The sequence below is a fragment of the Vitis vinifera genome, chromosome 17, assembly GCF_030704535.1.
Source record: "Vitis vinifera cultivar Pinot Noir 40024 chromosome 17, ASM3070453v1".
NCBI lineage: Eukaryota > Viridiplantae > Streptophyta > Magnoliopsida > Vitales > Vitaceae > Vitis > Vitis vinifera.
This window is the reverse complement of record NC_081821.1, coordinates 12,091,765-12,109,980: the sequence shown is the minus strand read 5'-3', so window position 1 is coordinate 12,109,980 and position 18,216 is coordinate 12,091,765. Positions and strand designations below refer to the sequence as shown.

The 18,216-nt window shown below is 34.0% G+C and overlaps 1 protein-coding gene across 3 annotated transcripts; it reads right to left on the bottom strand.

Annotated features, from left to right (window-relative positions):
* Nucleotides 1–387: 387 nt before the first annotated feature.
* LOC100253504 (protein STICHEL-like 2) lies at nt 388–8,379 on the bottom strand. 3 transcript variants are annotated; one of them, XM_010664759.3, is made up of 9 exons: nt 8,073–8,377; nt 7,867–7,939; nt 5,750–7,453; nt 5,446–5,665; nt 4,833–5,018; nt 4,471–4,659; nt 2,201–2,936; nt 1,044–1,101; nt 388–794 (listed from the first exon to the last, which is right to left on the bottom strand). In XM_010664759.3, exons 3-9 carry the CDS (start codon nt 7,364–7,366, stop codon nt 720–722), a joined length of 3,081 nt encoding a protein of 1,026 aa, XP_010663061.1. In that variant the 5' UTR covers nt 7,367–7,453; nt 7,867–7,939; nt 8,073–8,377; the 3' UTR covers nt 388–719. The 3 variants fall into 3 exon arrangements, with proteins under 3 accessions (XP_010663061.1, XP_019081881.1, XP_010663060.1); XM_019226336.2 differs by lacking the exon at nt 7,867–7,939 and having other exon boundaries at nt 4,833–5,012; nt 8,073–8,379; XM_010664758.3 differs by lacking the exon at nt 7,867–7,939.
* Between the last annotated feature and the right edge of the window lie 9,837 nt (nt 8,380–18,216).

Genomic DNA, 18,216 nt, shown 5'->3' with positions numbered 1-18,216 from the left:
GTCTTACTAAAAATAAAAGTTAATTATGGTTTGAATTAAATACGTTTAACCACCATTACTCCGAAATTTCATTTTATACCTCTTCTAGTCTTCTCATTTGTTAATTTTACTCACCTTTCTTCGATTTAAAATAAAAGTTATTCAATGAAATTTCAAACTAATGATAACTAAATGTATTTAACCTAAAGCCACAAGAGATAAATAAAATTAACCCTAAAAATTAAAAATAATTTTATAATTACAAATAAATTAAAGATATATCAAAACACATTTTTAGTTTATATTAAAATACCAAAATTGTTTTAGCTAGAATCACTCCCAAATGAGCTAAATCTCACATGATTTAGAGCCAATTTGTCTACTAGTTGGTACAGCACTAGAAACTAATTGCCAACCCTCATGTTCAGAGGAATATCAAAATGAAATCATATCATATCATCAGATCTTTTACAGACATTTTACATAATGGTATAGGAACCATGATGTCCTATAAAATCAAATGAAGCACTGCTCCACTACACTACTAAGATTCAGCACTTCAACTCACAGATTAAGATTTACATTCCTGTGTATGGAGGTGGAGGCTCCCATAAAACATATCTGAATCACAAACTCCCATGACATATACATAGACTCATACAAATTTCAAGGTATGAATATGCATCAAGAATCCACGCAGCTATGACAGAATGCTGCTAATAATTCCTCCTCTAGGCAACCTACTTTGTTGCGCCACATGGTAGAACCCATCCCACTAGATTCGATCCTTCCCGTCGATGCCTTGATTGCCAAGCCTGCAACAGAGACACATTGTTCAAGGGTGTTTATAAAAGCCATTCTTTGTTCAATTCTAGCTGAAAGCTTCAATGTATGTTTCCACATCATTGTCTGGAGTTCATAATTTGGACGGTAAAAACAGTTTCTAGCAAGAAAATGTAACAACCTCAGTGGAGGCCGTGAACATTAAAGAGGTTGTCTGAGATGGGCCATGAGAAATCACTGCTATTGCAGGCAGTAAAACATTAGTTGCTATGGGTACATACCTTCTTCAGAGGAAACGTGGGGGCTCCCCAGCAATGTACCTTGGAATCCTCCCTCAGTCTGCCAAAAAATAAATGAGAAAACAAATGAACAAGTATCTTAAAGTACATGCAAGAAAATGCATGGCACAGGAAAATTTCTCAGTGCTGAGATGATATTTCAATGTCAAGTGAGTTTGAAGTTTAGGCATCATATTTGTACTCAAATCAGGGAAGGCTTAGCATCAGCATGATGTTAAGATTGCTCAAAGTGCTTGCCAAAGTGCACAAAACGAGGGAAAATCACCATTTAATGGACAAAGGAAAGCCTGCATTTGAAAGTATAGTCATCCAAGAAAACAAGTCTCTTGTATCACAAATGAGAACATGCATGTCAATCACAATTTACAGTCAAGTACTAGTGCAGTCCACAGTTCCTCAATAGATGCCCCTGTCTATAAATGTATGAATTGGGATTCTATAGAGTTATATGGAACACAACTGATGGCAAGTAACTTCAACTTCAGAAACAGCTCATTACAACAATCAAATAGGTGATACAGTTTGCTTTGGCACCAAATTATGGATCCCATGGTGTTATATTCTTCAAATGTGAAAATGTTAGTCAGTGTTGTTCAAAATATTATGGCAAACATTGAATCCTACTCCACCATGCTTGTCCTATATGGGTAACATATTGAGTAGGATGGGCACTTTGTTCCAAGGGTTTGAAAACTCAAGAAACCTTTCTGGACGGGATGGAGGGAGGGCAAACTCACATAAACTCACTTTCTTGCCATTCGCAAGGAACCATTAATTCATCACCTAAAACACAAAAGATAGACTGATAGAGGAATAGTTATAGCATTCCCCCGTCAAGATCCTCTATAAAATTTAGAAAACACTGATTATCAGCTTATTCATCAAATCTTGTAAGTTGAGGGATCATCTTAATGGATAGTACTATCTTAATACACAACTTCAAACTTGTCTTCAAATTTAATCTTTTTATGGATAACTTTTTACTCATTCTACTGGACAGTAGTCATTTTTCTTGAGGGATGCTGTCCAAATCAAAGATGATAGGAAATCTGAAGATATTTTCAATCAACACTACTGAAGTACATATCACAGGAAAGAAGGGCATTGGAAAAGAAAAAAATAACTTCAAAACTACTCACCCATCCTCATCTCTGGGGCAGGAATTAAAATTGTTAGAGCTGCTGGAGAAAGCATAACGATCATTGGCCCAGAAATATGGTTCAAAAGATGTATTCTTGGGGACAGACAATGCAAGCTTGTTTTGTGCTTGGTACCTCAAACAGGTCATCTGAGAAGCCTCTGATGATCGTAACTTTTTATGGAGTCCAAAAGTGTTGAAGAGACAGTTTGGTTGATTCTCTGGTTCCTGGCATCCACAGCTGCTTTGCTCTTCCTTAGAAGAACCAACCTCAAATCCAGTCCCCTTTGGTATTTCATCTTGAAATGGTCTGTGAGGAGTGATTGTTCCAATGCCTAGCACATTTCCTTCCCTATTTCTTAAAGTCCTTGCCGCTTCCGTTCTCAGATAGCAGACATGTGACACTTGAGAACCACAGTCTGACGAACAAGTTCCTATAGTTTTGTCCCTGATCATCGCTTTCTCAGAAGTGAAATCAGAACAATCAGACTGATCACTTCCATGTTCAGAAGTTGAATGTGATTTAAGTCGCATTCTGCGGGAACAACTGAAAAAACTGAAGGATGGCTTCTTCACTTTAGCATACCCTTTCACAGAAGTGCAAGGTGCAAGATTGATCCTAATCTCCACATTACAACCCAGGATAGACTGGAGTGAGCTTGCAATCAGTTTCCATGATTTCTCAGCCTTGGAAACATAGTCAGGATGCTGGAATTCCAGTTCAGCTACTGCCATACCTGAGATTTGAGCCATGACTAACTCATCACTTGGAAGACATTATGTAAAAGCCAAAATGAAGATGATAAGGAAAAAACAGAAGTGCACAAGCACTTGCACTAATTTCATACTGCCAAACCAAAATAAAATACTTGACAAAGGCTAAGGTGGTGTTTTTTTTTTTGGCTTTTTGCTGAAAACCATTTAGTTTTAGAATTTAGGTTGTTTGTTTTTTTACTTTTTCATGACTTATTATAAACTTTTTACTAAATAGAAAAAGCCAAAATATGTGGCTTTTTCTAAATAGAAAAAATAACACAATGATTTTTTTTACTTTTTAATACTTAATAGAAATAAAATACTACAAAAACAAACAACCTAATATTTAATACTATTAAGCATTAAGGTTCTATTTAGAATTAAGTAAAAAAACAAACACCACCTAAGTTGAAAGCAGTTGAACAATGTGAGACATGGTCTCCACAACAGTCTTTAGTGTACGTCACAAGCAACTAAAAAAGTTAACAGTAAAATTAATGAGGTAGCAGCCCACCCAACTACAGCTGAATTTTATACTATCTCTAACATATCCATTTGAGCTCCTTTAACTATTTAAACAGATTTTCCTACCAAATTTACCATAATAAAGTGTTTTCTGTCAATTAGATATATTTACATTATCAGTCATATAAGATGGAACAGTAAACAGAGTAAGATTCCATTAAAGGTAAAACAATTAAATCCTCTATGCATTGAGTTCCTCCTTTTGTTCCTATACTTATGGATGAACTGATTACACATACTCTCCAAAAGGCTGTGAGTTAGTTGTTGTTTGGTGACGACAAAGTTCCAATAAACAGCAAAGTTGGGATAAATGCTAACAAAGAACTATAGTGAAATGCTTTACAATCAAAAGGTTTCAACTTTCAAGAGAAATACATAAGATAGAAGATGCAGGAAGTAGTTCAGAAAAGATTAGGGCATAATGTTGATAATGATGAGCAGTAACGATGCCTATTGGGCAGGTTAATCAGCTACACAGCTCACCCCACACCTTCTAACATGGGCTGATTACCAAATTCAACTTGCGCATTCAAAATAACAAACATTTAAGCTTAGGCATTGCACCACATTAGCTTTGTAGTGCATATACTTTCTCAAACAGTTACATCATACACTACAGGTTTAACATGTTTTAAGTTTTAATACAAAGTTGAAGATTGCTTTGCTATTTTGTAAGTGTTTAAACCACTTCATTATCGTCATATTTTGATCTGCTCAATTGTCTAAAAGAGAGAATTTTTCTGCTCAATTAATAAGTCGCATGCAAAGCCAACAGTGGGGATAGGGATCTGTTAGGTTGGTTTTTTTCCCTCTCCTTATGACACTTCAAAAGGAAGAAAAGTAAATAGAAAGTTCAATTGAAACAACACCAAGCACACCACTGCATGCCACTTGAGTCTTAAATATGTGTTTCCTGTACCAATTTCTACATGAATTGTTATATGTAGAACAAAGGTTGCAGGAGAGAGAAAAACCACCATATGCATTTACCTTGGCTAACAATGACAGAAGACAACTTCCCTTGCTTCCTCAGAAAGTTTTTGAGTGAACTGGATTGACATATTTCAGTAGCTTGCTTCCATAAAAATTCTAATTGTCCTTTGCAATCCTCCTGTACTTCACATATATGTGGTTTATTGTTGTCACATGCACAAGTGACAAGGCGCTTCACGTTTTCCCCTACGGATATTGTGCATCAAAAATCAGTATGTGCCTTTGAAGAAAAGAACTAGGACATAAAAACCAAACCTCAATAACCTATTTGAACCACATCAATCGATGAAACCACTATTCCAGCCTCATTAAGAAATAAAACTCATGCATTAGTAAGCACTAATCTGAATCATTTTTACCTCTTGGATGCTCTGTTCTCAAAAATGCCCTTGAATCATTTGCATCCAAGAAAGAAGACTCCACAGAGCTTAACTGTAGAAGAGCTACAGTTAGCCACGTTGTTTGATTCTTTGATGCCCTCAATTGTTTCTCAGTTTCAGAAAGAATTTTCAATGCATGACTAAGCTTCTGCAAGTCCACTTCAGCTATGACACAGACAATAGCAACCATTAAAAAATTTATACAAAACACAACAAAATAGCACAACTCTATCATGTTTGAACACTTCCTAGTAACATGATCCAAGGTAGTACCGACAAATCACTAGAGTTTCCTTAACTGACTAATTAGCGAATTAGCAAAATTCAACTTTCCATTCTCCAAAGTTGAGTTAATTAAGCCAAGTCAAGAGCTAACTTTTTGGCAACAATCTCTTAAAATAATCAAGATTGTAAAAGCAAACCTTTTTTATATGTATATTTTTGTGGTTTTGCATGCATATATCCACCTCGCCTATGAAAAAGAAACTTCTGATGGAATCCACCTTGTCAGTGGCCATAAAGGGGGACTTGGTATAATAATAAACTATAAAAATACAGTAATCAATATTTAAACAAAAAAGGCTGAGCTTACAAGTATGTCCTTCAAAAAAATTTCTTCTAACTTCAGAAGTGCCTTCTTGGCATTTTCCAGCAAGAATATCCATTATGAGATTTGCTAGCTGTGATATCAGTTGCATAGGATCAATCCTTGATCTCATCAATTCCCTGGCCCTTCTAACTGTATTTGAGGTGTCAGATGACAAAGCTAGATCCAGTAAATCAAGCAACTCATCATCAGAAACAATTCCAATCTGCATAGACATATTAAAAGGATAATTATGTCACTTTTTTATGGAGAGCGAGATGCATTATAAACAAACAAAGATAAAACTTACAAGTTCATAGGTCATGGACATAGTAATTCTTTTTCCAAGCAAGCTCAGCTGATCAAGCATCATCTCTGCATCCCGAAGTGAACCATTAGATTTAGCAGCAATGAAGTCTAAAGCAACCTGGTCAAATTCGAGACATTCTTCAACACAGATTCTCCCCAATTTGCTTGCAATATCAGCATCTTTTATCTTTGGAAAGTGGTACCTTTGGGACCGTGACACTGCACTCCGTGGCAGCTTATCCAGGCTAGGAGTGATCATTATGAAGACAACATGTTGAGGAAGGTCATCTAGGCTATTCAAAACAGTAGCCCAAGTTTCCCCTCGCAACAAATGGCACTCATCAATTATGAAGACCTTAAATCGTGAGGAAACAGGACGGCCAATGGCATGCTTAATAAGGGATCTCATTCTACCTGTTTGATTAATTCTCACAGTATCTATCTCTTTACTGTCCCTACTCCTTCCAGAAAAGAACAAAACACATTCTCGGCATAGACCACATGGCCTATGCTCCTCAAGCGACAGACAATTCAATGCCGCTGCAAAAATCCTTGAGGCAGAAGTTTTACCCGTACCACGAGGACCATGAAAAAGATAAAAGGAGGTTATCCTTCCTCTTGAGATGGCACCCAAGAGAGACCTTGCCACTACATTTTGTCCCACCAACTCATTGAAAGCTTTTGGCCTGAATTTCTGACTGAGACTCCTAGGGCTTTCTGAATATGGAGTAATTTCATTGTTAAAGCATTTCCAGCTCCATTTCTGTCCAGATAGAATTGTCTCACCAACTTCCCCCAATAACAGTGGATTGTCTTCTACATCTGAAAGAAGATTTGATTCTCTAAATCTCGGAGTTCTTGACCAGCAGCACCTTATCCCACATCCACGATCATTATGATCAATAGCATTAGACTCTTCATTTGCAAGTAATGATGTACTGCGGCTTGACCCTTCCAGCAGCACATCACTTAGTGACGGGCAAGGACTACCTACACAACTCACAACATCACCCAGTCCAGTAAATGATTTTAATTGATTTTTGTATTGGGATTTCCATTTTGATGCAGTATGATCAGTCCGTTCAGCATGTGATGATCCTAAAATTGGTCCATTACATGAATCTGCACCCTCCAAACCATTACTTGAAGGCGTAATGTTCATCAAGTCCAAACCGTTCTCCCTGAGCCCACTACAATATCTTTCGCTTAATGATTTCTTGTCATATGCTTCTTCCTTAATTGTTCCACAATAATCCAATCCGTCAGCCCTTTTAGTTACTGTAGGAGCCAAACCTGTGTTTCCAAAGAAACCTGGATTCTCACTTGAAAACAACTTAGGGTCAGGTTTTCTCAAACCACCATAGAGTTCCTCTCTTTGTCCAGGAAAATTTTCTAAACCCAAAAGACCATTATTATCTGGGCCACCTTCCTGAAAACCATTTACAAATCTCAGAGAAATCCCATTACTTGAATTGGTTTCCCAGTTCAGACTATCAACCAAAGCAGAGAATTTACTCATGGAGTTAGTGGATGGATCCCTCAGTGACCTCACTCTCCTAAGTGCCACCAGAGTTTTTGAAATAGGGATATCAACAGAATGCCTTCGCCCATCCATCATCTCAAAAGGTAAAATTAGTGTAACAACAAAGGATACAAAGTTCAAATTTCAGGACCCACTAAAAAGAGCTGCATTCCCAGCCTGAAGCTGAAAAAGAAATTAAAAATAAATAAATAAATAATAGAGCAAATCACAAAACCACTTACAAGGACCACCACACTACTCCACTACTCAAAAGAGGTACAAAATCTACATGGCTTTTACAATCCAGAAACATACAGTACGATCAAAATGGAAAAGAAACTTAAATGACACCACCATCAATCGAAAAAAAATTCAAAAACAATCTCTCCCCATGCTTTCACAAACCCTTCAAAAATTATCCACCAAAATTAAAATTTTCATTAGAGATTTTTTTTTTTTTTTTTTAATAAAAACAAATGGAAAAGAAAAGAGACCAGAATCTCCTCATTTCTCATCACAGCCACTCACCAACACCATAAAATGGAAAACAAAAATCAAAACTTCATCAACAATGGAAATCCAGAACAATGTAGTACCTTTCACCATAGATTAAAACCCCCAAAATTTTGAAAACACACCGTCTTCCTCACCTCCCACCAAAGCAATAAACTAGAGACACAAACACACCACAACAAAGCTCGAATACAGAGAAAGAATCTCCGTTACACATTCAACAAAAATATAATATTAGATCAAAAACAAACAACAATGCGAAAACGACAAAGTTGAAAAAAACGCAAACCTGTGAATTCGAATTCAAGGCGATAAAACCGGAAACCCTAACGCTAAACCTAACCCCAAAAGAAAATACTGATATCGAGAGTAGAGCTCTCTGTAGATTAAAGAAGAAGAAGGAGCAGGAGCAGGAGGGGGTGAGGAGTGGCAAAGTAGTAAATGTGAGTAATTTGATGAGCCGACGTGTACAGTACAGAGAAGATTTTTTTAGAAAAAAATTTAAAAAAATTAAAATTCTGAAAAATTCTGGTTTGGTTGCAGAGGTTTTGCAGAGAGAGGGGTGGCGCGTGGGGTGTGGCCTCGGCGAGTGAGCCTATGGGCATTTTGGTAATTTCGATCGGGACTTGGGAAAAACTGAGTGTGGTTGGTTAGGGTATGTGGCAAGTGCTACCCACGCTCGGGCTAGCGCGTGAGGTATCCTCTATGAGTTTTCAGGAGTGGGCAGGATAGGAGGTACAGTACTTAGAGTCACATCTGAAATTTTCCTATAAATTTCTTAGACTACATATAGATTCTTTAAAAGTTGTTTTAAAAAGGATAATTGTTTTCAAAATACTTTTTAAAAATCAAATTTTAAAAGAAAATTTTAAGAATATAAGTTAACTCAATACTTTCTATATAAGATTTATTATATTTTATATCAAATTATTAATATTTTGTATTTTTTAAAGTAATAAATAGAGAGTGTATTCAATAATAGAGTGTATTCAAAGAGCAAATATTTGGGGAAAAAAAATAAAAAGTGTTTCTTAAATAATTACTTATTAAGAGATTTTTTTCAATGACCATTTTTTGTTATATAATTTATTACTAAATGTATTATTAAGATATTTTTTAATTTATATGCAAATATCAAGTTGTTCTCCTTCAAAACATTAGAGGTTACGTTTTTTTCTTGTAAGGGAAAGGAAACAAAGAATAAAAGTAGAAAATAAAAATAAAAATATTACATTTAAAATTAATAAATTATTTTTGTATATATTAATTCAAACACATTTTATTTATTTTAACTATTCAATATAAAAATTAAATAATTTAAAAATATATAAATTTTTAACTAATTTTAATTATATTTTATTTTTCTTTCATATTTTCTATGGTACATTTAAACACGAAAAAATAATTTTTCAAATCATTTTTATTCTTTACTTAATACTTTATGAACTGAACATAACTTAATATATGATAATTAGCATTCTATTTTATTCATATGTTCGTCATTCACCTTTGATTTTTGTACACATCAATTTGATCACATCATTATCGGTTTGACTTACTCGTGTCTTCATCAAAAAAGGTTTTTCTTATATAAAATACATAAGGGTTAATGATTTGACTAAATACATCTAATCATTATAAGTTTGAAATTTTATCAAATATTTTTCTTATTTTGATAAGAAATGAGTGAAAATTAAAAATAAAAATGATAAGATGAAATTTTAAATTAATGGAGACTAAGTATATTTAATTAAAACTCTCAGAAATGTGAAAGAAATTAACCCAATATATAATTATTATAGAATATGCAACTTACAAGTTTACTTTATTTCTATGTTTAATTATTTACAATTTAATTTAATTTGTCTAAATATCATGCGAGGGTTTATAAAGTAAATTTACATAAATTTTTAAGAATTTTAAAAATAATCTAATATTTAAAAAGGTATAAGGTCCAATATTTAAGAGGAGGATTTAATTTACAATATATTTTGAGATTTTTTTTTTTAAAAAAAGGTACAAGGTCCATTTAGAAACAAAAATATTCAAGAATAAATTTTTACTTAGAAATGATTTATTTATTATGTAAGTATCATACGTGTCATTAACAAAATTTCAAAATATTCTTCATTTTGTACATATTAAAAATTAGAATTCATTCTCATTGAAAGCCCAAATGAAAATTATTATTAAATTTATATTTTATTTACTGTTCGAAAATAGGAAAGTGCCGAGCAGAGCAACATTTTTGAAAGTGTAATAAGCTGGGGCGGATATTTGACCAACGGAGAAAGAGAAAAGTCATTTATGGGGCAGTGTGTGGTCTGTGACAGATCAACGACTAAGAACTGCTCGATTAGACAGACCCCTTCCCACCGCCGCCGACAACCGCAGCTTCCTGGCGGCTACTTTCCTCCGCTCACGTGATTCTTTTTCTCGGCTACCAAACGGTGGGAGGGGGGTGTTTTCGGGGTTTTCATAAATGGGTGGCTTTGGAATTTTTACTTCGCCTTCTGGTCTTGTTGGAATGCCGGCTAAAGGTTGCCCATCGTGCTTCTTCCGATGGGACCGCCTTTTGCCCTTTAATAAAGCGACGCCGTTTCGTGCGGTTCACGTTGTTGTCATTCTTCTCTTTCGACTCACTTTTTCGGTCTGCTTGATTTTGACGTTTGGGCCAGGCATGGTAGTGGTGGTTACGTAACGACCGCATCTATTCAAAGAGGGAACAAAAAGTCGAGGGGAAATTTCTTCATATTAAATTCCAATATCTAAACAATTTCTCGAAAATATTTTCAATATATATATAAAAGCAAGTAATTGTCTAATTTTGTAATCAATAATGTAGATATTTGTTTTGTTACATTTATTTGAGAGTATGATCTTGAGATGATTGAAACGCCATTAATTTTAATGGTTGAAAGTGATCTAATCACGATATTTAAATTTTTGATAAAGTCTTTAAATGTGAAAGTTTTAAAAATTATTTCTATATTATAGACTAATATTTGTTGGATATTTCTTTTAAAAATAATTTTTTGATTATTTTTTAAGTGACCCATATTAAAAATTGTTTACAAAAGAATCTATATAAAATAGTGTCATTACAATTTAAAATTATTGTTATTGCAATAATTCTCGGATGCTTTCTGTATAACGATAATAATAAGTGTTTCGTAAAACTTAGTATGAGTATTTGGTAAAATTTAATATTTATTAATTAATGATTTAAATTAGTTTTAATTTAAATTATTTTTAACGTGTTAATTTAAAATTTATCACTTATTTTTTATTTAGATAAAATTAACTTAAAATTTATTTTAAATTTGTAATTAGACATACTTACTCTCATTAGTTGTAATTAATATTAATCATCGTTCACTTTAACTAAGAAAAAATGTGTTCTCGAACACTCAAAATATTGTGAGATTGAGAACCCAACTTTGAAAATTTAAAGTTAACATTGTCAATCCCAAAAATAGTTTGGATTACACTCTGTTTGGGTTGATATAGTTTTGATGCCAAACTTACCATTCCTTTATCCACTCATCCCCGATTAAGCATCCATGTGAAAAGAAAATTTCATATTCTCTCACTACCTTAACTTTCTCCATCAACATTGAGCCCAAAGATTCCATCTGCTCATCTCACTCTCAAGATCCAGCATTCTTGAAACCTTAACCTTTGTATGTCTTCCTCTTAATCTAAAAAGCCTAAATCCTGTGAAAGTCTAACCTCATATTTTCCCAAATATCCTAAATATCCATGAAACCCAACCTTAAACTTTTCTTCTTAGAACTCGATGGTGTGCAGATCGAAGGACGTTCGAAACCATAGCTGCTCTCTTCTTCTCTATCTAAAGCTTCAGCTCCCAACCTCTCTCTTCATCACCATTATCAAACTATTATCTTCTTCACTAGTTGTTTGAATCATGTTTTTCTCCCTCATTTTCTATTTCTGTTGATGTATTTTTTGTATTGGCTTGTGTTGAGATATTAGGAATGCTTTCCTTATATCATTATTTCCTTATATCATTTAGTGTTGAAATATTAGGAATGTTTAGATATTAGGAAAGTTAAGATATTAGGAATATTGAGATATTAGGAAAGTTGAGATATTAGGATATTAGTTGTTATTTCCTTATATTATTCTTTCCTTGTATCATCCTTTCCCATTCTTAGAATGGTGATTACCCTCTATATATACTCTGTACACGAACGAAAGAAAGTATGAATGAAAAACTACCATTCATCAATTTGAACATGGTATCAGAGCCAGGGAACTGAAATCCTAGATATTTTGTCGTTAGGCCAACAATTACCCCTCATTTGCGAGAGAAAAAAAAAAGAGTGAAAAAAGTACTATTGTTTTTCAATCTGAAGGTACTTTCAATCCAGGAATTATTTTGACTGAATCAAACTATGACGTTTGGTCACAACTCGTGGAGATGCATATTACCGAATGGGAAAAACTTTCCTACATCCGAGGTAAGACAAATCTACCAAAAGAGTCAGAAGATGGATATGAAAAATGGTATGCTGAGAATCAAAAGGTGAAGAGATGGTTATTAATATCCATGAGTCCAGAAATTATGAAACGTTACTTACGCTTACCCACCGCTCAAGAAATTTGGAGTGCATTATCAAAGGCCTTCTATGATGGAAGTGATGAATTACAAGTTTTCACTTTGAATCAAAAAGCCTTCACTGCCAACCAAAACGGCAGGTCTCTTTCTGAATATTATGGAGAGTTAACTGAACTTTTTTGCGAATTGGATCATCGGGATAAGGTAGTCATGAAAGACCCTGAAGACATTGCAGCATACCGGAAATCCATTGAACGACAACGGGTGCACATCTTTCTTGCTGGATTGGGTGGTGACTTTGAGCAAGTTCGAGGAGAGATTCTACGCAAAGATCTTCTTCCCGATTTGGAAGAATGCTATGCACTGATTCGACGAGAGGCAGTACGTCATGCTAGTATGAAAGCAGAATCTGACAACCCTGACACCTCAGCTATGGTAGTCCGACAACAATTAACCCGAAATTGGCAGGACCAATCCAAGACCAACCATCCTAAGACAGACCCTAATATTGATAAGTCAACCTTCAAATGCACTCACTACAATAAGACTGGTCATACCAAGAGTCGTTGCTTTGAAATTGTGGGATATCCAGATTGGTGGGATCACAATCGTGATCAACAAAAGAAGGATTCCAAGAAAACCTCGACTGCAGCTATTGCCAAAATAAAAACAGAGGCTAATGTTGATGAGAAAGCCTCTGCATTGATAGCCGCTACAGATTATGGTGGACATCCAAACAAGACAGACGATTGGTTTTGGTATTAAGCGGGAAAAACTCTATTATTTAGACTTGCAGTCAAATGATTCAAATAAGTTGCGACAAGCCTTGATGACAGATGGATCTGAGGGGGAGAAGAAAAAGTCTGAAATTTGGTTGTGACATCGACGTTTGGGACATACTTCCTTTGGTTATTTAAAAAAATTATTTCCTAGTTTGTTTGCAAAGAGTAATATTTCTGGTTTCCGTTGTGATATTTGTGAATTGGCTAAAAGCCATCGTGCTTCCTTTCCATTAATTTTGAATAAAAGTCCGTCTCCTTTTATGGTTATACATTATGATGTTTGGGGTCCATCCAAAGTCCCAACTTTGAGTGGTTTACGTTGGTTTGTTACTTTTATTGATGATTGTACCAGAATGACATGGTTATGCTTGATGAAGACCAAAGATGAAGTGAACTTGTTGTTTCAAAAATTTCATAAAATGATTGAAACTCAGTACAATGCAAAGGTTCAGGTTCTGTGTAGTGATAATGGTGGAGAATATCAAAGTTCTGATCTTCAAAAGTATTTGGAAGGACATGACATCATTCATCAAACCACTTGTTCCAATACACCCTAGCAAAATGGAGTCGTTGAACGAAAAAATTGGCACTTGTTAGAGGTTGTTTGTGCTTCCTTAATAGCAGTAAAAACACCGATATCTTATTGGGGAGAAGCAATCACATCTGCCGTATACTTGATCAATCGGGTACCTTCTAGCTCAATTAACTTTCAAACACCTCTCCAAGCTCTTACTAATGCTGTAGTTGCCCCAACCGTCCCAAATTTACCTCCTCGTGTTTTTGGTTGCGTGGCATTTGTGCATCTACACAAGCACCAATGCACTAAGTTAACTTCTCATGCATTGCAATGTGTGTTTGTTGGATATGCATTGCACAAAAAGGGATATTGATGTTACCATCCTCCAACTCGACAAATGTATATTACAATGGATGTGGTGTTTCATGAAGATTCGATGTATTTTTCATCTGAGTCTGAACTTCAGGGGGAGTACCATAAGGAAATTCAGACTCTTGATTATGATTATCATATCTCTAAGGAAGATGAATCTGGACAATCTGAACTAGTGAACCAGGAAGTGGGTGAGTTGGATATGAGTGGTCAACAATTTGGGTCCGAAGATGTCTTCACTGAAATACCAAAGCAATCGTCGTCTGTTGAGGGTGTTCTTAATTTGGAACCCGATCCATTCATGAAACGGTTACCACATCGTCATAATAGAGGTATTCCTAAACCCACATATGAACCTGATTTGTCTACCAAAGTCAAATATCTCATGAGCAACTATATGTCTAACCATCGTTTGTCTGAATCAAATAAGTCATTTGTAAATCAATTATCTACTATAGTTATTCCTAACAGTGTGCAGGAAACCTTAGTTGATCCAAGGTGGAAAGCAAGATTGGTTAGCCGATATCCTCACCAAAGCTGTCTCAAGTCAAGTAGTCTAAAAAATTTTAGACAAGTTGGGCATGTGTGACATCTATGCACCAACTTGAGGGGGAGTGTTGAGATATTAGGAATGCTTTCCTTATATCATTATTTCCTTATATCATTTAGTGTTGAGATATTAGGAATGTTTAGATATTAGGAAAGTTAAGATATTAGGAATATTGAGATATTAGGAAAGTTGAGATATTAGGATATTAGTTGTTATTTCCTTATATTATTCTTTCCTTGTATCATCCTTTCCCATTTTTAGAATGATGATTACCCTCTATATATACTCTGTACATGAACGAAAGAAAGTATAAATGAAAAACTACTATTCATCAATTTGAACAGTTTGTTTATGGTATGATGATTGAATTGGATGTATTTGGGTGAGCACGGATGAATCTGTATCAATGTATTTGTGGTTATATTTTGGATTTGTTATTGGTTGTTTAATGGAAAGGGAGAGAGGGAGTGGTAAAGGGGAAAAGAGGGAAAAATTTTAGCATTTGTATTTGATTTTATTATTGAAAGATTAAGACTTATCAGCTGTATGAAATGATTGATTGTGTATTTGTGTTAGAGCTTCCTTCTTGAGTTTTTTTGGATTTTTCCTAGATTTTGTTAGGCTTCAAATTATGGAAGATTCATCTTATGTGGAGTGTTCTACTTTAGAAATAAAAGAGAAGGGGAAGAAATTTCTTGTATTTAGGGTTTATGTTGGTTCGGTTGATGAAAACTTTGGACTTCACTATTCTGTTGAATGATTAACCGTGTTAGCATTTTATGTGTGAATTTTGGGGCTTGTTCATAATAGGGTTCTAATTTATTGGATCCTAAGTTGTGAAAAGTCTACGATTTTATTGATTGTTTGGTTGTTGGGAGGTCTTTGAAAAAAGGAAAGAAGGAAAGAAAATTTTTAATGGTTGTGTTTTATATTGGTTCAGTTGTTGATAACTTAGGACTTTTCTATCTGTTGAAGAATTAATTATGTTAGAAATTCAAGTGAGTTTTTTGGATTTTTTTTTTTTTTTTACTTTTTTCTTTTTAACTACATATTATAAAGTGAGGCCCAACGAACTAGAATCCAACGAGAAACATCAGAGAAAAGGGCAGGAGAAAGTTATAATATTCTCGTTTATGTCAGTCTAGTTGTCAAAAACAAAACTTCTAAATATTAGTGTTAGCCGTTCAAGTAAGAATTTTCTAGATTTTTATCAATATTGAAGTGTTTGGAATAAGGGTTATCATAGAATGTCTATATTGAGTAGTAATTTTATTATGTTGGGTCTCAAGTCATGAAATCTTTAATTTTTTGAATGATTGGTTGCTCAAAAACATGGGAAAAGAAGAAGAAAAGGGAAGTGTTTTTAAAAAATCACTACTTCATAACTCTATTGTACAAAACACATGTATTAGTTTCCTTAATATATTTTTTTTTGGTTTTTTCTCATTAATTAAATGGTTCAAGTGAGAATTTTTTTTAATGCTTCAGGTGTGATGAGTTTATTGTGTCAAAAGTAATAAAATTTGTATGAATTTAGAATCTTGTGTTGTCCTGATTTTATTTCTTACAAACCAAGTGAATGACAAAGAAAATTTCCTAATCCATTAGGTATTAGCTTTCAAGCTCTAAGCTTTAGTGACTAGAAATCTTAGGAAGTTCGATTTGGGATTTAAAAACTATTTATTATATTTTGATTTATGAGGAATGTTTATTTAACATGTATAAGAGTCAATAAGGAAGAGTATGATTGCTTTGTTCACTTTATCTAGTTGAAAGTAATGTGAACATGTATATATGGGTGTCTAAGATGTCATGTTCTAGGGTTATTTATTTTGTTTATAGTAAATTAATATTGCTTGGACTTTTTTTTTTTGGCTTTCTAATTTATATATGGTATTCACTATCTAGATTGTGCATATGAAATTTGGCATAGTTTGATAGTTCTTTATAAGTTTATGGGCTTTTGAGAGAAAAAATAACAACACTTTTTGAGTTCAAATTCACTAAAAATACTTCCTAAAAGCTATCCAAATGACACTTCGTATCTTCAATTAAACACTTTGTTCTTTTAGTTTTGGGATAAAATAAATACTTCATTTTACTAGTTTCAGCATGAAGTATACAAAAATGAAATTGGTTTTCTAGCAATAGATTCAATTTAATCAAGAATAGGCCAAAGTCTTCTAATGAATCACATAATATGAGGATTTGTAAGAGGTAATCTTGATGGGTTGATGACATTACCTAATTAGATTATGGATTCAAGTTCATGGGGAGTATGCATACAATGAATGTAGGTCATGGATTCGAGCTTTGCCTTATTGTAATTTCATAGAATACTATAATGCAATTAACTTTTTTTAGTAGAGTGTTGAATCAACTTCAAGATTAAATTTTGAGGGAGCTAGTATTTTCCTATGAGTCCCAATGGTCTCCGCTTGAGTTCTTAGTTTATGGTGACCATTTTATTTGAGGGATTTGGGTTTGTAGTTCATAAATGTGTCTAAGGGTATTTGGGAAAAAAAAATGTAAGATTGCACTAGAACTTATCAACAATTTTTCTAAATTGATGGTTTGGGCTAATTAATTAATTGAAGCTCATTAGGGGTAATTATTTAATTATGACCTAAATGACTATATTAGGTGACCAAGCCCAATTTAGGCTTAAGTCACTTAAGCCTTACAATGAACCCTATATAAACCCCTTTAAGGTTTAGAGTTTAGGCTTTTGCCACTTTCACTATTGTCTTTCAAATAGAGTGAGAGAGAAACCTAGCCACCCTTAAAAGAGGAAGATAAGCTCACCTTTTTCTTATTCCAAGATCCATGGAGGGAGTGATTGGGTGGAAGACCTTTGGGTAGACGAGTCTTATGATGAGTATCGTGGTTTCAACATCTTCATTGAATGATATTTGATCTAGGAACATCTAGATCTCAAGTTTAAGTTTTTATCTCTAGATCTATGTTTATTATTGGTTTTAAATGTCATATTTTCTACTGCGATAGATGTAGAGAAGCTTATGATAAAATACATGCACCTTATGTGATCTAGAGCCAAGAAACAAAGTAGTTAAGGTTTCCTAGCATGAAATGCATGCATAAATAATGATGCCAAGTGAGTTTTTCCAAGTTGCAACTATAATTGAAATATCACCCTCTTAGAAAGATTTCAAAAATTAATAGATGCATGAGTGCAAGGAGATAACAATAGAGGATTTGATTATGATATTATGGATTGAAGAAGACAATCGAGTCTTTGATAAAAAGTTAGGAAAGCTTCCTATAGAGTTCAAGGAAAACTTGGAGTAGAAAATCAATAAGAAAAGAAGGTATTTTGGTGAAGGTCTTAATAAGAGGAAAGACAAGTCTAAAAATATAATAAAAGGTGCAATGTGTGCAATAAACAAAGCCATAGGGCTAAAGATTGCCACTTTAAAGTACATGATCAGAAAAAAACAAAAATATGTCATTGAAGAAGAGAAACTGGAAAGTAATGTGTCAGATTCAATACTTTCTACTATGGTGTTTGAATCCAATATGGAGGATAAACCTAAGGAATGGTGGATAGATAGAGCAACTACTCACTGTGTTTATTCAAATAGAAAGATGTTCTCTCCTTGTGTACAAAGA

Coding starts and splice junctions, on each gene's coding strand:
- LOC100253504 (XM_010664759.3), bottom strand. CDS start 7,366: ATGATGGATGGGCGAAGGCATTCTGTTGATATCCCTATTTCAAAAACT. Junction 5,019..5,445: donor TTTTTTTGAAGGACATACTT/GTAAGCTCAGCC, acceptor TCTGTGTCATAG/CTGAAGTGGACTTGCAGAAG. Junction 1,102..2,200: donor TGCCCCAGAGATGAGGATGG/GTGAGTAGTTTT, acceptor ATTTTTTGGCAG/ACTGAGGGAGGATTCCAAGG.